This window comes from Chionomys nivalis, chromosome 14, assembly GCF_950005125.1.
Source record: "Chionomys nivalis chromosome 14, mChiNiv1.1, whole genome shotgun sequence".
In the NCBI taxonomy this organism is placed as follows: domain Eukaryota; kingdom Metazoa; phylum Chordata; class Mammalia; order Rodentia; family Cricetidae; genus Chionomys; species Chionomys nivalis.
Window position 1 is genome coordinate 68,365,203 of NC_080099.1, and position 22,683 is coordinate 68,387,885.

At 44.8% G+C, this 22,683-nt stretch overlaps 1 protein-coding gene across 3 annotated transcripts in view; it reads left to right on the plus strand.

Moving 5' to 3' along the window:
- The window catches only part of Osbpl1a (oxysterol binding protein like 1A), a 191,436-nt gene that overhangs the window by 165,944 nt on the left and 2,809 nt on the right, over positions 1-22,683 (plus strand). For all 3 annotated transcript variants that reach the window (XM_057789364.1, XM_057789366.1, XM_057789365.1), the window contains 9 exons: positions 8,340-8,474; positions 10,295-10,392; positions 12,551-12,733; positions 15,535-15,642; positions 16,016-16,105; positions 16,315-16,441; positions 20,190-20,306; positions 20,788-20,911; positions 21,949-22,039. In XM_057789364.1, coding sequence (XP_057645347.1) covers positions 8,340-8,474; positions 10,295-10,392; positions 12,551-12,733; positions 15,535-15,642; positions 16,016-16,105; positions 16,315-16,441; positions 20,190-20,306; positions 20,788-20,911; positions 21,949-22,039 — 1,073 coding nt within the window. The remainder of the gene's footprint in view (positions 1-8,339; positions 8,475-10,294; positions 10,393-12,550; positions 12,734-15,534; positions 15,643-16,015; positions 16,106-16,314; positions 16,442-20,189; positions 20,307-20,787; positions 20,912-21,948; positions 22,040-22,683) is intronic.

Sequence of the window (22,683 nt, forward strand, 5' to 3'; positions counted from 1 at the left end):
GTCCTAGTCACCTCTGGCTGATTGTATTCACTTACCAGTGACCAAGCCTTCAACACAGAGCCTGTAACTACTTCCCTCAAAACTACGTGTTTACTTCACTAGGTAGAAAGCTAAGGAAAAGCTGGGAGCTTGCACACCTGCTGTTACTAATACTGACTCAAGAGTAGAAGCGCGAAGTAGTAAAAATAGTTTGACATCACCACCACTGTCAGAGAGTCATGATCCACAATCAGGGCATCTCCAACAGGAGCTGGTCGGAAGTCACTCGGGGGCTAGGGCATCTCCAACAGGAGCTGCTTGGAAGTCCCTCGGGGGCTAGGGTATCTCCAACAGGAGCTGGTCGGAAGTCACTCTGGGGCTAGGGCATCTCCAACAGGAGCTGGTCGGAAGTCACTTGGGCTAGGGTATCTCCAACAGGAGCTGGTCGGAAGTCACTCTGGGGCTAGGGTATCTCCAACAGGAGCTGGTCAGAAGTCTCTCTGGGGCTGCACAGTGCCTAGCTGAGGGGGCATGGAGTGCAGTGGTGAGCGGTGATGGCTGCTCCTTGAATTGAAACTCTTGAGGGCTTTCACACAGACAAAAATAATATTTCCAGTAATTAAGGATGGAAGGGGTATTCACAGTAACTCACGGTGGAGGGAGGGTGTGTCTTCTTGTATTTGACATTTGGAGTGATAAGCACAGCAGTGGAACTTAGGCACTGCCCCAAGGGAAACAGATGTCGTGTGAAAGTCGTCGGGTTGGCTTTCAGGCAGGCTTCCCTCCCTTCCACTTCTTCTCCTAACACTTGCCCAGCCAGCTCATAGCACCTCCCGGCTCACAAACCATGCAGCAATCACTTAATTTTTGTTTTTTCCCTGGAGCTTTTCTTGTATTTTCTTTTGTAACCGGAGACTGTTCTTTTGTTTCCCAGTCACCTAGATCGGAATAATCACACAGAAACTATATTAATTATAACACTGTTTGGTCTATTAGCTCAAGTTTTTAATTAACTAACTCTTATATCTTAAATTAACCCATTTTTATTATTTTATATTTTACCATGCATGGTTTGTATGTTGCTTCTTACTTTTTAGGTGGCTACATGGCGTCTCCTTGACTCTGCCTACTCTCTCTATCTCTTCCAGCCTGCTATATTTTGCCCTGCCATAGGTCAACTCAGCTTTATTCATTAACCAATAAAAGCATCACATGCACAGGACTCCCCACATCATTCCTTCCCTCTTGTTTCCCTGTTGATAGTCTCAAGGTGCCCCATGCAGTTGGTGTAGCACACAGACGTGCGTTGCTTTGTCTCTGTGTCCGGGTTCATATCTTCCATGCGCCATCACATGACTGTGAGGATGGAGGTGAGGCAGCTAGAGCTGTCACCAGAACAGCAGTCTTTCCCAGAGTGTGCTGCAGTGTTCTAGCTGCTCAGGGTGCTGCCGGTCATGTATTCAGAGGATAAGAACATCTGAGCTAATGACAGACTACTAGACACATGGACAATTTCTTCACAGGAGTGAGGGACTCACTGACTGGCACTAGATTAGAATATAGCAGTTGGCCCTCCAAGGTCTTAAATGTAAGGAATATTCATTGCCACCCTCTTTGCGGCTGTGGGAACCAAAGGTGGTCTGGAAGAAGGATCCAGGGCCAGCTTTATCTTGTATCTTCCTTCCTCCTAAGGAACTGCCCAAAGTGCTGCCAGCTCTTGATTATTCATGAAGAGCCCAGAAGCCCATGGAATACTTAGGTCATATCATGGCTTATGAGAAAGACTGGGTAGACAGACTCACCCCAACACCCAAGTTTTCTCTTGATAACTCACGTCTTAGCCATGTGCACATTTAGATACTAAGATGGTAGACTTCATGTTTAGAAAATATTTTTCATTTCAGCCAAGCTCAAACTTGGCCTTGCTTGTCAGTGGTTTGAACCATGCCAGAAGAGGAGATGGCCTTCCTTCTTTGTCTCTCTTTACACTTTTTCCACTGGAGAGCAATTCCAATTAGGAGTTTCTTCAATTGCATCATAGCTTGCTATTAATTTGCATGGATAAACTTTGTTTTATCCAGGTCACAAGGTAGAGTTGCTTGGAATAAATATTTAATTTTTCCACCTGACGGCAGTCTGGCGATAAAAGTCTTCCAGCTAATGTTTCTTTCTGAAACTTGAACTTTGGAATACGTATTTTCCTATTACTGGGGTATACACACATGCTAATTTGTTTACAATAGCTAGGGTATGCCACCACCAGGTTTGCTGGATTAAAAGGAACAACATATTTCAATTACTAAGGACTAGGTGGGGCAGAGGAAAAATGTACATTGTGTCATTGTTTCTTATTATCTACTTAGGTCCCTGTAACTTTTAGAAACCAAAATGACTGTAAGATTATTTTTAATTAATTACAGACAATGGAGGAAATAAAGCAGCCAGTTGGCATGCTTTAGAATAGCTTGCTGTGTGCTCTTGAGAGGTCAAGGTTGTTTTCATGGCCATCTGGACTATGTGCATGCATTTCCCATTCTCTTTTTCTGTGTGTGCGTGCGCACATGCATGTTTGTGTGTGTCTCTCTGTGTGTTTGCGTCTGTATCTTACTCCTCTCTCTCTCTCTCTCTCTCTCTCTCTCTCTCTCTCTCTCTCTCTCTCTCTCTCTCTCTCTCTCTCTCTCTCTCTCTGTGTGTTTGGTTGGTTTTTTGAAACAGTGTCTTACTTTGAATCCCTGGACCAGGCTTCAACTCCAGAGATCCTCCTGCCTCTGCCTCACAAGTGCTGGGAATAAAGGCGTGCATCACCATCCAGCTCCTTCTTAATCTTTTATGTGGCCAAGATGGTTGGCTTTTCCTTTTCTTGAACATTTACATTCTGCGTTCTTGTAATAAAGCTGTGTTTAAATTGCTCTATATTACAGGTTTTTTCAAAGAACTTTGTATAACTTGGAGAACTTTTAGTTACTAGGATACAATCTGCCAATTAATCTAGTGGTAAACTCATGTGTCTCCTGAAGAAAAGCATTGGCAGCCAGTGTGGAGCAGCCCATGGCTAGTAGACACACCATTATTTCTTGATTTTTCCTGTAAGACACATGGAGAAACAGCAGCGCACACATTGTTGCTTAGAGTGGATGTCACCAAGCCAGGATTCCTAGTAATAGCAAGTCAAGCCCCCGGGGAAGCACCGCCACACACCCCCACCCCAGTAATCTGTTTATTCGGTGAAAAATTCCTAGTCCCTGTGTTTTTTCCAGTGGAGGTAGCTCTAGAGTTGAACTTAACAGGTAAAGCTAATCTTCATTGTTTTAATAAATAAATCTTTAAATTCCTTTAAGATAAATCTGTTATTCACAAAGCAGGAAGCGTGCTGACCTGGAAATAGCCAGTCCTCATCACATTCTTTGCAGTGGTCCTGACGCTGCTGTTAGGGTCACCCTGCACCCTTGGTGTGCAGATCCTCCCGCTGACATAGGAGCTCTTCCTGCACTCTCAGGATTTCTAAGTTTTTAGCCATGAGCTGTGCTGCCGTCTAGGCAGCTGACTCCTGGTACCCTGCATGAATCACTGAGAGCCTGTGTGCATTGCTAGTGATGGTCTTAGTAATTTTGAGCCTTTATGGCTCACCTAGTATGTCTGCCCACTTGTGAGTATTTTATATGAATTAGTTCATGTACTATTTTCAAACCCTATGAGGAGTGCAGTGACTCTTGTCCCACTTTGGGATGATAGGTTAGTCTTGTTCATGCTATAAGAACAAGTTCAGGGGACTGGAGAGATGGCTCAGAGGTTAAGAGCATTGCCTGCTCTTCAAAAGGTCCTGAGTTCAATTCCCAGCAACCACATGGTGGCTCACAACCATCTGTAATGGGGGTCTGGTGCCCTCTTCTGGCCTGCAGGCATGCACACAGACAGAATATTGTATACATACATACATACATGCATACATGCATACATACATACATACATACATACATACATAAATATTTAACAACAACAAAAAAAAAGAACAAGTTCAGGCCTATGATCTAGATGGGGATTTTTTTCTTGGAGCTAATTTTTCCAATTGTGTGTGTGTGTGTGTGTGTGTGTGTGTATGATCACGTGTGTGGGGGTGTTGGGGTGTCTGTGAACATGTGGAGAGGTCAGAGAGAGCATCTAGTAGTCTTCTCTTAACACTGTGCTCTTAATCCTGAGGGAAGAATCTCATGCCCTGAAGCCAGAAAAAGGTTTTTGTTTATGTATGTGTGTATATGAACATACGCACATTTGTGGGACAGTTTTTATTTATTTGTATATGTGTGTGTTCACATGTGTATTTATGAGACTCTGCTTGTTACAGGGTGCTGGGGTCTGAACTGCAGTCTTCATGATTAAGCAACAAGTACTAATCACTGGGTCATCTCCCCACCACTACCATCGTTAAGTGGCATCAAATACAGGCACAATGGTGTGCTTTCTTCACTACCATCTATCACAGAACTCTTTTTGCACATTAAACACTAGCTACCAGTTGCCCTTCCCTGGGCCCTGGCAGCACCACTCTGTCTGCTCAGACTCCATTCTTCCAACTTTTGTCTTTGAATGTAGGTGTGGACTGTGGAGTGCACTTGCTGTGCTCTTCCATCGACCACCTCCATCACTGATCAGCCTCTGGGGTATGGCGTTATTAGCTTCTATCCCCTTTGCTTTGGACTTGAGATGTATGTATGTATGTATGTATGTATGTATGCATGCATGCATGCATGCATGCATGTAGATGTATATGTATGTATGTGTATGGATATGTGTATATATATTTAATTTTGAAATTAAAATATAATTATATAATTTCCCCCTTCCCTGTCCTCCATTCCCTCCCATGCACCCTCATTCCTAAATTCATGGCCTCTGTTTATCACGTCTCATGTTCTACTTTTGATGGGAAGAGCAGTATCTATTTAGTTTAAGATGTATGAACGCTGAGCACGCAATCAACAGCTTTCAGAGTTCAGCAGAAACACGTGCAACATTTACTTCCTGCAAGGTTGTGCCAAACATTATACACAAAACACGAAGTTTGCACATAAAAGCACGAAGAAAGTAATGCTTGCTAGCGTTCCATGAATGAAATAAATAAATGGATTTAACCTGCTACAGCAGAGAAAACTTGAGTAGGGAAAAATATTCTTGGGACTGGAGAGGTGGCTCAGCAGCACTGTCTGCTCATGCAGAGGACCTGAGTTTGGCTCCTAGTTCCTTCATGGTGGCTCAAAACCATCCTTAACTCCAATTGCAGAGGACCTGATGTCCTCTTCTGGTTCTGTGGGCCCCAAGAATGCATGTAGTACATATGCATACACACAAGCAAAACAATACATGCACATGTAAGAAAAAGGCATACTTAAAATATACTATTAACACTTATATTCCTTAGGTTTGCTTCATAATTTTATGTGTGATCTTATATGTTGTGTTTTTGTTAATATTTATTTTCACTTATTTATGTTCAAATGTAGACTAATTAGCTATTAATTAATTGCATAAGTTTATATTTGAATATTTGTATTTCAGTATTTAATTTTATGTGAGTAAAATATATTTTCAGTGTAACAATTCAAATAAATTATATCATTTCCATATGGACAAGAGAAGATAGTTAAGATTCCTCCATTACCAACTGAAGACAACCATTGTTACCTTCTAGGTGTTCCAGTCTTGTAGTCTGTGTCTGTACAGACATATACATAACAAAATTTAAGTACTGTTTGGGTGTTTTGTTTGTGTTTGTTTGTGTTTTTGAGACAAGGTTTCTCTGCATAGCTCTGGTTGTCCCGGAACTTGCTCTGTAGACCAGGCTAACCTTGAACTCACTGAGATCCACCTGTCTCTGCCTCATGAGTTCTAGGATTAAAAGGCATGTGCCACCACAAATTGTTTCTTTTAATGTTGCTTTGTGTCTTATTTATTCAGAATTGAACTTTTTTCTGATTGAAAAAAACAATGATAACTTTTGGAGTATAAAAAATTGATAACTACTCAAAGTAATATATGGTTTTTCAAGACAGAGTTTCTCTGTGTAACTCTGGATCCTGTTATGAAACTCACTTTGTAGACTAGGCTGGCCTCAAACTCACAGAGATCTGCCTGCCTGTGCTTCCTGAGTGCTGGGATTAAGGCATGCGCTACCACTGCCAGGCTTGTCTGATATTTTCTATAATGCCTATTCTTGTATTGGGGATAGCATAGTCTTGTTATAGGTGATGGTAACTGTGTGTTTTCTATCAAAACCAGAAAGGTAATTTTCTCAGATATGATTAATTAAAGTCTGCTTTTCAAACTTTATTTCTTAAATATTTCATTTTTTAGATCATTTTTGGTGTGTATAAAAATTGTTGAAGTTCTAAGAGTTGTCAAAGCCCTCTTTTGGTGTATCTGCAGCTTGTACTGTGGTTGGTGTCCCTCACTAGAATAGCGCCCTTGGTACACTTAATGGACACACCTTGCTCCCGAGCTTGTAGCTGACATGGGGTTTGTTCCTGGCTGTCGTATGCTCATGTCCCAACTCTGAGTTGATGCCCTGTGCGCCACATCCTGTACACTATCCCTCTTAGAGCCAGCCACCTGCTGGCTTTCATACTGAACCTGTGGTAGTGGTGATAGAGAAAGAGGAGGAAGGAGGGAGGAGAGAAGTAAAGAACGTTTCTAAGTGGAAGAGAAAAGAGAAGCCTGGCACATGTTAGTTAAAAGACGCTTTTGTTGTCCTATTGTCTGTGACTTATTGTAATGGTGCCTCTGGGTTGAATGAGATCTTGGCTATGTATAGCTGACCCTTCTTCCTCCTCTCCCTATTAAGGCGACAGGAATGTTCTCTTTGATGTGTTGAGCTGCTACTTGCCTAGTCTACATTTTCTGGCTGTTTTAACTGCACTTCATAGCAGTTCTGTGAAGTCTGTGTATAATTTTAATTGTGTGGGAGAGTGAGAGGCAGATGTAGGAAGAGCTAGAGTTGAGGCTGGCGGCATTCATCCTGGGCGTCCACCTGGCCAGGTGGGTCCTGCCAGATCCCCATAAGAGGCAGATGTAGGAAGAGCTAGAGTTGAGGCTGGCGGCATTCATCCTGGGCGTCCACCTGCCCAGATGGGTCCTGCCAGATCCCCATAAGAGGCAGATGTAGGAAGAGCTAGAGTTGAGGCTGGCGGCATTCATCCTGGGCGTCCACCTGCCCAGGTGGGTCCTGCCAGATCCCCAAGGGAAACATTCTTGAATACTAAGTTTGTTGCTTTTAATGACATTTTGAAAGTACCTGCGATGATACTTGCTGGCAGTGCATGTAAGCGGAGAGGAAGGTGGTACGTCCATGTCAGAGAGCCCTGTCCAGTTTGAGTGGGCAGGGGGATCTAAATCATCTTAGAAACAGATATCCTTCTGAGGTCAGCCCGCACTTATGCAAGGGTGATATACTCAGAAAAGCAGTGTCAACCAAAATGGCCTTAAGTTTCTTTTAGACATTATCCATAAAAATGTATATGACTGATCCCTAGCCCACTGGGCAGGATGACCATAAAAGTGGTGTGTATGACTGGCCCCTAGTCCCCTGGGACTAGCAGACCGTGAGAGCCAGCTAGATGGTTTGCTGGGTTAAGGCAGCTGCTGTGAGACAGGGCAACTTGTTGATCCCAGGACCCACACGGTGGGAGGAGAGAACTGACTTCTCCCCCTCATGTGCCCTGTGGGCACACATCAGCATATGCATCCCCACATGATAAATACATCTAATAATAAGTTGGGGGTTTTGAGATGAACTTAGGTGTGTTGTGGTCTTGAGTTTGTCTGAGCTGACGATGACCCATGATTCTGCCCCAGGCCCCAGCTGATTAGTAGTCCGTGAAAAGGGTTGGCAGGGAAAGTTTCAGAAGGTTGGCCTTGCCAGAGAGACAAGAAAACAACTGGAAAGTTGCTTGTTAGTGGCTTGCTTGACAGTTTCTGATTGGGTCTTGTTTGCTTATGCAATAACCCTAGGTGTCAGGGCCACCTCTGTCCCCCTGTTAGCTTTTAACACCAATGTGAAGATGGATTTTGTGCCCCCATCACCTGTGCCCACTTCTCGTGCTGCTCTGAGGTAGACTAACCACTGCCATCCACTCATGCTTGCATTATGTTGAGCATTCTGTGAAGCCAAGAAGAACATTTGGTTTGTATTTTCTTGAATTGCTAGATACTCCATAATGTAAGATATTTGTAAAGATTTATGAAGCTGAACGGGTTTTAATTCCGTTCTTGAGTTGGGCTTTTCTGTTTCTTCCTTTTCAGGAACAAAGAGCAGCAGACACATTTGCTGTTTGTAAATTGATAAAACAGGTTCCGTTTCTTCCTCACAGGAGCTGTCTAAGATCACAATGCCTGTCATATTCAATGAGCCGTTGAGCTTCCTGCAGCGGCTCACTGAGTACATGGAGCACACTTACCTCATCCACAAAGCCAGCTCCTTCGCAGACCCAGTGGAAAGGATGCAGGTATGCAGCCGTGACCCTCGGGAGAAGTGTACACCTCAGACACTTGTTTCTCACCTCCTCCCCAGCCCACTCACAAACACAGATACATGTACAGACACTGACATGCATGCTCACACACATGTCTACTGGTGCGAAGTCCCGCTGGGGATAGGATATTCTCAGAGCTTCAGAGTCTTTTTGCATTCAGTCCCCTTGGCCATCCTCTGGGGATTATAACTAGTGAAGACTAAAGGAGATTTCAAGAACCACAGAAGAGTCACGGAAGCACACCTGGCTATGGGAAGCTCTTCCCCAGTCTTCAGATTAGAAGGTAGCATGTGGTGATGAGGAAATTGACATTTCTTATTTCAAACTTTATTAAGGATCTTCTCAAAAAAGATGAATATAGTTACAGACGCATGTTTATGCTGTGTGTATGCTCCAGTATGCCTGTCACAAACACTCAAGTAACAAGAAGTTGAACTTTTTAGTTTTCAAAATCAAAGGTGTTTGTGTGGTGTAGATGGATGTTAAGACACAGGCCAAGCCAGGCGGTGGTGGCGCACGCCTTTAATCCCAGCACTTGGGAGGCAGAGGCAGGCGGATCTCTGTGAGTTCGAGACCAGCCTGGTCTACAAGAGCTAGTTCCAGGACAGGCTCCAAAACCACAGAGAAACCCTGACTCGAAAAACCAAAAAAAAAAAAAAAAAAAAAGACACAGGCCAAGTATAATAGATAATATGCTTCTCCAGACAAAACAGTACCTGTTCTTTCATTCCTATAAATGGTGTTTAACTTCTTTGGTGTCGTATCCAGGGTTTCTATTGCTGTGATAAAACACCATGCCCATAAGAATCTTGGAAAGGAAAGGGTTTATTTCAGCTTCCAGTTCCACATCACAGTCCTTCACTAAGGGAAGTCATGGCAGGAACTTGGAGGCCGGAGCTGATGCAGAGGCCATGGAGGGTAGCTGCTTACTGGCTTGTTCCTCGGCTTGTTCAGCCTGCTTCCTTGTAGGACCTATGAGCACAGCCCAAGGATGACACCACCCACAGTTGGCTGAGCCCTCCTGATCAATCCTCATCAAGTACATGCAGCCCAGGCTGGCCCACAGGCCAATCTGGTAGGGACAGTTTCTCAGTTACATTGTTTAGTTTTGCATCTCTTTTTCTCAACCCTAAATGTATAGTTGGTGTCCATAGGCTACACATTCACGGCCTCAAGCAGCCTCAAGCACACTGTGTAAAGACTAGAACCACACCTTTAACAGAATATATAGTCTTTTTCTTTGCTATCATTCCCCAAGGGAAATAACAGTCTTTTACATTTGTCTTCGCTATTATAAATAACTAGAAAATATATAGTATATACAAGAGGGTGTGTGTAAGTTAAAAGCATGTGCTGTGCCATTTTACAAGGCTTAAGTGTGCACAGACTGATACCGGGGGTGTATGTTAGAACCAGTTCCTCTTAGCGACAACTGGGATTTAAAGTTTTAAAAACTTTTACATATTAGAAGATTTTAGAATTTACAGATTATTAGAGCTTTTACATATAAAACTTCAACATATTAGAGGTAACTGGCTTAAAGAGTTTGAAAGTCCTTGGCACAGTTGGAGCGCTCACAGGCTATCACAAAAGCCGTGTGTGCCTGAGAAGAACACTGTAGGAAGAGATCCGGGGCTTCTGTTCTGAGTGGACAAGCTCCTGCAGTAGCTCTAGAAAGCCAGATTAAGAACCACACTGATTCAGCTGCTCACTGTCTTCTGTGTGGCTTTGGCTCCAGAGAGAGGGTCGCGAACTGGCTGTTAATTCTTGTGCAATGCTCTGCTCTGTTCCAGTGTGTAGCTGCATTTGCTGTGTCTGCTGTTGCTTCTCAGTGGGAGCGTACTGGAAAACCCTTCAACCCACTTCTGGGAGAGACTTATGAATTAGTTCGGTGAGGTCTTCCGTGCCATTCTAGATGGCTTGTTGAATGTGCATGACTTAATTGATTTTTTTTCAATGAAGGAAAATGGTTATTTTTGAGTTTCCCTAAACATTTTTTTTTTTTTTTTTTTTTTGGTGACTGAAACACAATAATTATTTTGATGTCGGTGTCTGGGAAAATAGACATGCAATGTACCATCATAAAACACAATTGCAAGGTTTCAGTGTTCCTGATCTTCTAGGATTAACTAGCCTCCTTTTTTTAGGTAGATCACATGACACCATCAGGGTTTTAGGGTTTCTATTGCTGTGATAGAAAACCATGACCAAAATCAACTCTGGGAGGAAAGAGTTTATTTCACTCGCAGTTCCATATTGCTGCTCATCGTTAAAAGCAGTGAGGACAGGAACTCACACAGGGCAGGAACCCAGAGGCAGGAGCTGCTTATGGGCTTGCTCCCTATGGCTTGCTAGCCTGCTTTCTTATAGGGCTCAAGATCACAGCCCAAAGATGGCACCACCCACAATGGAGTGGGCCCTCCCCCTGTCAGTCACTAATTAAGAAAATGCCCTAAGGCTTGCTTACAACCTAATCTTGTGGAGGCATTTTCTTAATTGAGGCTCCCTCCTTTCAGAGATACAAAACTAGCCAACACATCAGGGCAGAAACTCAAGACAGGAACCCAGAGGCAGGAACTGAAACAGATGGTGGAAGGGTGTGGTTTACCAGTTTGTTTGCTCATCCTGCTTTCTTACCCTATCCAGAACCACCTACCCCAGGGGCAGCACTGCCAACAGTCAGGCAGGCAGGGGCTCCCACATCAATCATTCATCAAGACACCGTCCTACATGCTTGCTATAGGCCGATGGGTTTTTGTCAAGTTGAGAAAAACCAACCAGCACACTAGGAATAGTGGTGCATAGAATCCTAACACTCAGGAGGCAGAGGCAAATGGATCTCTGTGAGTTCAGGCTAGCTTAGTCTATATGGTTCTGGTTCAGACCAGCCAGGGTTATATCCTGAGATATTGTCCCCCCACCCCTCCATATGTTTGTATGTGTGTACACACACACGCGCATATAAAATTATGGCCGTATTAAATGTGTGGTAACTGTAGGATTCCTGCGCTAGCTTGTTTGTGGTTTATGTGTAACTAGAGGACATCATTTGCTTCATCTTTTGTCTTCCTCCTTTTCTTAGCACCTGTTTTGATCATATTTATCCATCCTGTAGATACTATAAATAGAAATGCCACATTTTTCTAGCTCATATAAAAGGAATGATGTTTTAAATCTGATGAATAATTGTAGCTGTAAGCCCCCTGAGGTATGAATGGCCAGGCCCTATCCCCAGACTACCTATCACATGCCAGCTGCTATATCCTACAGATCAGGCCACAGAATCCCACCAATCCCAGGCCACCCTGGAAAGCTCTTCCTCCTCCCCCAAACCCTATATAAAGCCTGCCTTCTGCTCACTTTGCTGTTTCTCTCCCTAGCAGAGGCAGCCACCCTCCTGTGTTCTTTCCAGTCCGTCTCTTGTGAGATGTGTTGTGCCATGTGACTTTGTGGCATTCCTTGGCTTCTCGCCCCTTAGAGCCGCAACACTGACAGTCGCAGTCATCGTTCTCGCTGCTGCCACCAAAACACAGGAGCTCCTGGGGGGAGCTTTGCCTTCGAGCTGGAGAGGGTACAGGAAGGGCATGGCAGGGAAGGCATAGCTGGAGGAATGTGTGGAGCTGGTTCTGTTGTGTCTGCAGTCAGGAAGCAGAGAGCAGAAGGGTTCCATGCTATCAAACCTCCCAGCCAGCCTCCAGTGATTCACCCCATTAAGGCTCCACCTCCTAAAGGTCCCACAGCCTTCCAAAACAGCACCAGCAGCTGGGGACCAAGGTTTCAAAACTACGCACAGCCATAATGTTTGTGTAAATCACCCAGTTGATACGAATGTTCTGTGTTTTAATATGATAAGTAAGCAGCTAGCTCCGGCAGCATGAAACAAAAGTAGCTTAGGTTATGTTTGTGTTGTTCCTCGTGTTAGGTTGTACTGTAATAAGGATAATAATAAAAATTGTTTTTCTTCATTGAACATTTTCCTAAATATTTTAACACATACAGTGACAGTTAATTGCAGTGATGCATTTGTTCTTTTTTGTTTTAATCTTAAGAGATGACCTTGGATTTAGACTCATCTCAGAACAGGTCAGCCATCACCCCCCAATCAGTGCATTCCACGCAGAGGGGCTAAACAATGATTTCATCTTCCATGGCTCAATTTACCCCAAACTGAAGTTCTGGGGGAAGAGTGTTGAAGCAGAACCTAAAGGAACCATCACCTTGGAGCTTTTAGAGTAAGTACAGAAGAACCACTCTGTCTTGTGTCTGCACATGCGCAGGCAGGCCACGCTATTGTAGCCAGGGAACAACACAGCATTCATGAGTGCTCACTGCTGCCCAAGTTAAAGACTTCACAAAGCATGGACTGGCCACTGTCAACGAGGCTGGACCAGCCATTAGATAGATAAGATTAACTCTGTGGCAGCTTACGATACTAGTGTCTGGATGCCATGGTGCCCAAGCTTTGTCTAAAGGATCCTTCTAAATTAATTCACCCTGAAAAGTGACAGTTGGACATTAGGTTTTTGGGAAGCTCTCTTCTGCAGGGTTATCTTTAAAGGCTAAAGCATTTCTAAGTAAGCTCGCATCTACTCCCCTCTCCTACCTGCTGACTGGGACTAGAAACCCTGGGCAGGAGCCACAAAGCAACATCCTGAGCAGCAAATTACAAAATGTCATTAGAAGCAAACAGAAGGGGTTCCAAAAGAAACCCTCTTGTCTTTCCTTAGAGATCCCAGAAGGAGCCCCTAAGAGACATAAAGACTATTGAAAATATGACTTGGGTTTCCTCCTAGTCTTTTCCCAAATTGGATGCTCAGGCCTCTGATTCTCTCCTATAATAGCTGCTGCTACTTCAGTTATAGTATCTGCAACTGAGAAAACACCCAGCAGCCGCAGGATCTGGATGAAGGAATGAGAACAATTGGTATTGGCCCAGAAGCTCAGACCCCAGTTTAAGGGTAGATGGTATCCTGAAACACAAATGTGTGGTAGGGAGGGAAACCACTCCTCTCCTAAACCAAGCTTCATGACCTTCCCCCCAGACGGTGCACCAAAGGCACTGAGATCTGTGGCCAGAGGCCAGATCCCTGCATAGTAGCTGTGGGATGCGTCTGAGGAGCATTGCAAAGACTTTGGAAAGTGTAGTGACAGAATCGGGGCCCACAGAAGGAGGGTCGGGACTTACGGCCTGACATTATGTCAATTGCCTCCAATCAAAACCAAAGTCAGTATTCTCTGGATTTCAAGAGGACAGCAAATCTCATAAAACTCAAGTATAGTGAATATAATTTAGAATATTTGACTTTACTAAGAAACTGGAAAAAAACAAGCCCTCAGCTCCCAGTGAAAGGGCAGTCAACAGCCTCTAAGCCCAGAATGGCCCAGAGTCAGTGTCACTCTGCCGCTGAAGATAAGGTGGCCAGAGCTGCTGTTCTACGTGCAAGTAGTCGGACATTTTAGTACCAACGCGTGTAGCAGGGGAATACAGTGACCAGGACGTGCTCAGAGCAGCATGAAGATGGTGGAACTGCCATGATGGAGGTTACCCCCTGGAGCCTCAGTCCAGCTGTGATGCTGATTCTTCCCAGTGACCTACGAGTAGTTTCCATAAAGCTAGATCAGGGCCTCTGGGGGGTTGGTGTGGGGGGTGGTCCCCCATTTAAACCAAGAGCTCACTGATTGAGCTAATCTAATCAGCAGCTTGCCCAGGGCATCCCTCACCTTCTGACATTTCTGTGGGTGCTAGATGAAGACTCTGGTCTTTATGTGGACAGCACAGCTCAAGAGGGGAGGGAGCGACTCTGTAGGCATAAAGAATTGATTTTAAATTTACATGGAAAAGCAAATGGAATTGAACAACCAAAACTACTGACAGTTTCGAAAAGGAGCAAAACAACTAAGATGCTGAGCTGAGACCAAGATTTAGCTTTTGTGAGACCCTTCAGTGGCATTACTGCAGCAGAGCAGGGAAGAGTCCGGAAACGAGCGCCACAGAGACGTGGTCAGCATAAGCCATGAACTAAGAAAGTCAAACTGTAAAGCTTTGGGGAGGAAAATAGAAAATGTTCGGAGTTTGTGTTAGGTAGAGATCTAAATGGGAAAGCCCAGTGCACAAAGACTGGTTCAGAGACTGCATTAGGCTAAAGCTCTCTCGGAGTACACTATGCACGGGACGAAAGACAAGCTGTAGACTATTAGAAATGAGAGTCCTAACAAAAGGTGTTGTCTAGCATGTATAAAGACACTGAAATAATTATAACTCCACAAGGGATTTGTACCATGATGAGTTTTGAGGTTTGGGTTGGTTAGTTGTTTTGGGGTAAACTGGAAGGGACCGTCTCTGGAAAATGCAAAACAGACCTTCATTTTTATTTTCTACCTCTAATTTTTCTGTTTGTGTTTCACAAAACTCTTGAATACAGGTTGAATATTCCTTTTCATAAAGGCCTGGGAGACAACTATTTCATATTTAGGAGACTTTGGATCTTGGAATGTCGTGTAACTTTTACCAGTTGAGTGAACATACTGTCTGAAAGTCCAAGATCCACAATGCTCTGGAATCAAAGGCCTTTTGATTTTCTTGTCAGTGCAAATGCTTGGGAGTTTGAACTTTTGAACTAGGGACATTCAACTTGTGTATAGTTTATTTTTAAAACAGTAAGAATGGGCAGGTAATACCTGTTTTACTGTGAGTTAATATCAGTGTGGGGTGTGTATGCATCCATACGTGTGTGTGTGCCTACGTGTTTGAGTGTGGTTGTAGAGGCCAAAGGTCAGTCTATCAGATGTCTCTCTGACTGGAACCAGTGGGCCCCCTGCTTCCGTTGCTATGGTTACAGGTGTCTTTCACACCCTGCCTTCACACAGTTGCTGGGGATTGAACTCAGGTCCTGGTGCTTGTGCAGCAGGCACGTTACCACTGAGCCAGTTCCCAGCCTGATTTGTTGTTACGAATGACTCTTGAAGCAAGCTCCTTTTTTTAGACTAATTGGTTCTTCTCAGCTACTTCTCTGGGCTTGGGGTTGTTTTTTAGACACAATGAAGCATACACGTGGACAAACCCCACCTGCTGTGTGCACAACATCATCGTGGGCAAACTCTGGATTGAGCAGTACGGCAATGTGGAAATCATAAACCACAAGTAAGGTGCACGCCAGGCTCTGCCTGTACTCTTCCTTTCCTCAGTCTCTTCCAAAGGCTGCATGACCCGATGGGAGCGGGATGGGATCCTTCCATTTGTAATAGCACTGCTGCCATCTCTGTGTGCACAGACTGACCCCATGTTTCGCCTCTGTCATTCACTCAGGGTAGGGTAGGTCAGATAGGAGTGTGGAGTCATTATGAAAAGTTAGTTTGAGATTCTGTCACTTATTTTCGGCGAAGGGCACTGCTGATGGGAGAAGGGTGGCTGTGGAGAATCAGCAGTGCTGCCCCTGGGAAGGCTATCCTGCTCACTGTTTTCAACTGCTTCCTTGGCATTGCTCTGCCATGTGAATTTAGCCTTTGTTTTGTAGGACCGGAGACAAATGTGTGTTGAATTTTAAGCCTTGTGGTCTTTTTGGCAAGGAATTACACAAAGTTGAAGGCTACATACAAGATAAAAGGTAAGGTTTCTTTTTCAACATTGACTGCAAATGCTTATTTAGATATTTGTCTTCAAGTGTGCTACCTGATTAATGGGCATTCGAATAACAGAAGTCTTCCGAAAGGAAATACCTGTTTCTCTAAAGGATGGGCTTACAAAAATATAGCAACATTAACTCCAGCGCAGCACGGGCTTGATTGGTAACTAAACAACAGTCTCTCTCGGCAGCAAAAGGAAACTCTGTGCTCTCTACGGGAAGTGGACTGAGTGCTTGTACAGTGTTGACCCTGCCACTTTTGACGCCTACAAAAAGAATGATAAGAAAACCACGGAAGAGAAGAAGAATAGCAAACAGGTGAGCACACTGAGGTGGTGCCCACAGCTGGACTCTTGCATGCGTATGGACCTTTCTGGAGCCGCCTGTGTGCTGCTACCACCACATGGCTTCTTCTCCTTGCATCCTGTGAATAAACCGATAGCTGTCCTCCTCAGTGGGAAATGTCAGACTTGAGCTGCTGGTGGCAGCCGCACACAAGTAGTGTTGCTTCGGAAAGTTGGTCCCCATCGTGATGACACAGTGGAGTGTCCCTCCTGTTCTTGTGTGTTAGAGGTAGAAATGGTCCAGTACATAGGCTCCATTCAGGCGTTCTCAGCCGCTGTATCACTGCTGTTGGTGCCGTCAGCTCAGGCTGTTGTCCTTGCGCTGTTCTCTTCACGCTGAACCTTATTTGTGGGACATTCTCATCTCAGTCACCGAGAAGAACGAGGCTGCTGCCTGGCTACAGGTGTGCTTTAGCGTTCTGCTGACTTGTGTCTGCTTCCTGCAGTCAGTTGCTATGAGCCGATGGGGACAGGAAACGCCCATTTGGAGCCTGGCCAGGACAAGTGGGGACTCTGGGTTAGAAGCAATCTCTCATTTATGAGCAGTGCGAGCTCACATCATTTCTAACCCTTGACCTCTGGATGAAACCTCTAAAACGGGTGTCTGAACAGCACCTCTTTGCTAGGTGAATGGAGGTGTTTGCTTGCCTTCGTGAAGGTCTCAGAACAGTCTATGCTCTAGGTGAGATTAATGATGTCCTCTTTGCTCCAGGTGTGCCCCCGTCTACCAGCCAAGCATTGTCTGATGGCTCAGTAAATGTGCCGGCTGAGTCCTGACCCCCAGACTCACACCTATCAAGTCATAAAGCTGGACCTTGTGGATGTTTCTTTCTTTTAAAAACTTCTTCTCATTAGGATACTAAGTGATGGGTTTTCTTTTGACCTCTGTGTCCATACATTTGCTCATATTTACTGTCTCATCACCCTCTTTCCTTCCTGTTTTCCTGTTCTCTTCTTGCCCTTCCTCCTAAATACTCACTTCTACTCTTCTGGTGTGCATGTGTGTGTAACCCAGACCGTCCACATGAGAGACCATGTGCTAGCTGTCAAAGTCCGGCTTATTTCATTACACATGATCACCTCCACTTCTGTTTGTCTCCTCATTAACGCTTAGGCATACAAAGATTTTTCTCAGAGGCTGGTGGCACATTTACTCACTGTAACTTTGTAATTAGGAGCTAGCCTTGGGCTTCAGGGACATTTTAACCATTGGAGCACACAGCTCTGGTAATCTCTAGCTTCCCTCGGCTGCGTGTGCATAACTCCTCCTATTCCTGCCTACATGCACCTCTGGGGGGTCCACCCACCACCCTTTGCAGGATACCTTAGTGGAATGAAGAAGGAAACGTCCCAGAGACCCAAGTCACTGACCCAGACCGCATGGCCACAGCTCCACTAAGAGAAGGAACTTGGCAGAACAACTTCCTGAGCACACTTGTCATCCAGCCCTCTTACGTAGTGTGGACAGCAAAGGACTCTGGCCAAACTCCAGAAACTACTCTTATACTCTGTTCTTTATAGAAAAGCAGCCTTTCCCTCGAGCTCTCCCCGTCCGCCGTCCCCTGCCCGGGTGCAGCCTGTCCTGTCACTGTTGCTGTCCCTGCGCACGCTCCGTGCGCTCGGGCGGCCTTTGTTGGTGCCGTGCCTCCCTTGCTGTTGGCTCTACTGTGTATTCCCTGAACGTGCCTCGACCAGAAGCTGTAGTAGTTTTTTTAGCTGATGTGGAGAATCTCCCTGAACTTTCTAAATCTCTGAGTTCTTTATGTTCTCCATTGTGATACTTGTTGGGTCCAGGGAGGTCGTGCAAAGATGGGAACAGACCACCAAAGTCTAATAAACCAGAAGCAAACTTTATTCCACAAAACCAGATTCCAGAAAAATCAGAAGCAAACTTAAAAATTAAAAAATAAACACCTCAGGGCACAAAAGCGCATCAGCTAGCTGAGACCACAGCCAGAGATGGTGTTTGTTAGGCTGTGGCAAAAGGCCAGTTTCTGAACCCATCTTTTTATAGTAGGGGCACCAAGCATTAGGTCTGTCTGAACAAAGGAATTTTTATAATCTTGCCCCGACCCATGGGTTAGTCAACAGAGACCCTAAGGAGGGGAGTGAGTTCTAACATCCATGGGTAACTATGTAGCTATCAAGAAATATGTTTCAGAGGAGATTACAGCTAAAGTCACTAATTGCAAGAAAACAGGTGTCTTTAGCAATTAGTCAGAAAAGGGACTGCTAGTAATACCAGAAGGTTAATAAATTAGAATTAATTGGTTCTTAGGCTGGGAACTTAGAAGATAGCAGAAAGCTTTTCACACTATCTCAAGGTAAAACTCAGATACAGACTGCCATACTTTACAACCTCCATTGTCAGAGCTCATTAGTTAGATGGTGTTTGTACCTTGTCCACTGTCTGTCCTGGAACCTCCAGGCAGTGTATACTGGAGCCCCATGCCTCCCCTTTGATGGCGCCAGTTTCCCATAACGGAGACAGTACCTAACCGAGAGGTCACGTATCTCCGTCTCCTAGAGGTTAACTCAGTTCACATCTGTCGTTCATTAAGGATGGCCAGGACACTACTCTCAGTTTACAGAGAGAAGCTCCGGCCTTGTAAATAGAACAGCCAGTTGTAAAATGAAATGACGTCGGCTGATGGAGGCTTCTTAAGTGTCTGAGAAAATAGCTCACTGTGAATAATTGATCCTTGATCTGCTGAGAAAGCTGCTGACAGTCTGTTCTCCTTCCCCTGGACTTAGAACTTTATAATTCTTTATTTCTACATTCTTATTTCTGGAATCTGTGTTTTATTTTCTTATTCTTGGACTCTTCAATACTAACAGCTTCCCCAGTTCAAATCAGCAGAGACTAAACATAAAGAGTGAGGAGCTCTGGTTCACGGGAGACAGGCCTAGGAAACCACTGGTCTCTGTTTTTGCCTGATAGTTTTGTAAGTTCTTTTTGTCAGCTGTTCTGAGGAACCCTGCTGGCTCTTTGCCACTGATGAGCATAGCTAAGTGGCCCTGTATGTAGTGTTTTGTTCTCACAGCTGTGCGTGCATTGACTTTTGCCTCTCTCCAGTGTAAATGTGTTGACTGTGCATTTCAAACTTCTTCAGTAAATACTTGTCATTTGTGTTTAAAAGACTAGAAGCTTTAGCGCTCTAGTAAAGAAGGATCATGGCAACAAGGCCTTGAATGCAAATATAGGAATTAGGATAAGGCTGAGAGTCATGGACACCCAGCGTTTGTCAGCCATGACAGGAGAAGGGACAGAGCACCCAGCAGCCCTGCAGTCTGTCTCTTGCTTCACCAGTGTTTGGATAAGCAGCTGTGACCACCTTGTTCTGTGTGCTTTGCTGCTTTACTCCTTTCTGCTCTGGCCCCCGTTCCTCAGTTACTCAGGCTAGCCTAAGGCTGTCAGCTGCCTTGCTGATTTGCATCTAGGGGCTTGCCGGTGGTGCTCTGGGGAGCCAGGAATGCTCTTTCCACTCCAGTGCAGGTGTGATCGACAGCCAACATAGGGCCCCTAGGAGCTAATGACACCTAAAGCTGAGCCCTTGCAGATCCTCATGCCCTGGGCTGGGGCCCGCACATGCCCTGGCCTCTGTTTGACCTCCTGGGAAGATGCCCTGTGACAAGGAGTCTCAGCTCCTCTGTGCATGCTAAGACCTTGTTCAGTCTTCAGAACTCATAGGTGATATTTAAAGCGTTGCCTGGCCTTCTAGACAAGTTCATCCGAGGAATCTGATGAAATGCCGGTGCCAGATTCTGAGAGTGTCTTCATTATCCCTGGAAGTGTGCTTCTGTGGAGGATAGCCCCACGGCCTCCCAACTCTGCTCAGGTGAGTCTGGGCCCATTAGACACAGTAACTAGTTGACATCCAGCATGGTATCCTTTCTCAGTCAGCAGAGCCTAAGTCCTTTTAATCTGTCTGCTGTCACCGCCCATATGTCTATGTCACATTCCCTCCTGTCAAGCTGGCAGGTGTGCTGGATAGCGCTTCACTGAGGGTCTCTCTAACAGAGCGGAGGTATGACGAGCCCTGTGACACAGACTGATGCTACAAGTGGAGACCCTCCAGTCCCAGCAGGACATGACTTTATTGACGGAAGCAGGAGGGATGTGTGAATGCTACCCTATGAGGTCTGCTGGGAGCTGAATGTCCACATGATAGTGTAGATGGAGGCCTTTAGCCATGTCCTCTCAGAAAGGCTGACCGTACTGTGGCCATGGGAGGTGTCACTACCAGATTAGATGCCTTCTTTCAGGGTTTCCTGCCTGGTCTTGGTAGGCGTTTTCTTGATTGCTTCTTTATGTTTCAGATGTATAATTTTACCAGCTTCGCGATGGTTTTGAATGAAGTAGACAAGGAGATGGAGAGTGTGATTCCCAAGACGGACTGTAGGCTGCGGCCTGACATCAGAGCCATGGAGAATGGAGAGATAGGTAAGGAGCCTGCCCTCAGGGCGGGGTTTCTGGCTCCCTTCATCCTGGTCTCTGCTAGCATCATTGCAGTACTCAGAGTTTTAGCTCCTTTTATGTTAAAATCCAGCAACTTTGGTTTTGCATTTGAAAATCTGAGCTCAGCCTTGCTTAAACTCAAACTCCTTGCTTGAAAGGTGCTCCGGATGGAGTCCACTGCACTGTGTGTGGCTAGCGAAGACTTGGCCGCTCTGAACTGTAGTCTGCAGACTTCACTATGTCTTTCAAAGTGCAGCCTCTGAGCCTCATAAGAGTGCCGCTTCCTCCTCACTGACACATAAAGTGTGGAACTTCTAATGACTCGGTCGATATCAAAAAGGGGCAGTTTCCCCTCCTGGGAAAGAGCTGCTTCCGTGAGGAAGAGCTTGCAGCTGGCGTTAGCATGCGCTGGTCAGCCTCGACAGTGTGAGTGCTGAAGCTGTTCAATTACTTAGGAATAGACTGAAGGAAATCTCTGAGGTCTCGCTCAGAATTTTCAATAATCTCACTTTTATTCAGTTTTTCTACTAAGTTTTCACGGAAGCATTTTAACCTACCATTTGTGGCTATAATAATGCGATGTTGTTTCTGGTCGAAGCAAAGCTGCTGGGTGGCATTTGATCAAAGCACATTATACACATGTATGAAATTCTTACACAGTGAAAGATGAAAAAACAAAGAACAAAAGGAAATGACTGTCAGTAATTCTTTTGTCTAGCTTGAGTTGGTTCTGACGGTCGGTCCTAGGGCTTCATACACACTAGGTAAATACACTACTGGAAGAGATCTCCAGCTCTCTGCTTACCTTTTGAGAAAGGGTCTTATATAAGTTGCTCAAGCTGGCCTTGAACTTAGGATCCTCCGAATTTTCAAATATCTAAGATTCCAGTCATGTGCCACCATGTGATACACTAGTGTGCATATAATAAAGGCCCACATGGACAGTGATGTCTGTAGTTACTGCTCTTAGTGCCATGCCTGGCATTCTCAGCATAATGTGCTTTTCACTGGCCTTATTTTAGATCAAGCTAGTGAAGAAAAGAAACGGCTTGAGGAAAAACAAAGAGCAGCCCGCAAAAACAGGTCCAAGTCAGAAGAGGACTGGAAGACAAGGTGCGTGCCTGTTCTGTGTGGCTTTGCCATCTTGTAGGCTGCTGTGTGTGAATGACAGGGATATCAGACACTGAACACACAGCAAGGGTCCATAGCCCTGCTGATCTGCTCCAGGCCTCAGAGGAGTACAGTATTCTAAAGTGTTAAAATCAAGAGTTGTGTCTGTGACAGGAGAAACGGCTTGAGGCGTTACGGTTATAATGTTCTTAAACAGTCATTACAGGGGAAATTAGTTTAGCAAATTTATCTTTTTTCCTTATCCAACATTCTTTCAATATTGAAAAGGCAAAGTACAATCCAGAGTTAGATTTGAACATGAAAATACACATTTTTTGTTCACATCTATGAGTAAATTACAGGATTATTCATATGCGCATATATAATACATCATTAATTTAGGTAGTACCTTTTCTAAACACAGGGGGTTAGACATGATGGAATTAGGGTTTAGAAAAAGCAATATTGTGGACAGTATCAAATATCTGACTTTCGACTGGGCTAAGAGTTGCTGGGTAGTCTGTTTTATTAGAGTCCCTTGTAACTGCTGCTCCATGACTCACTAAAATATCAAAGCCAACATGGGCATAATTTTGCAAGCATTCCAGTAGACATGATAGTTGTTTTGCATCTTACAAAAGAATCTA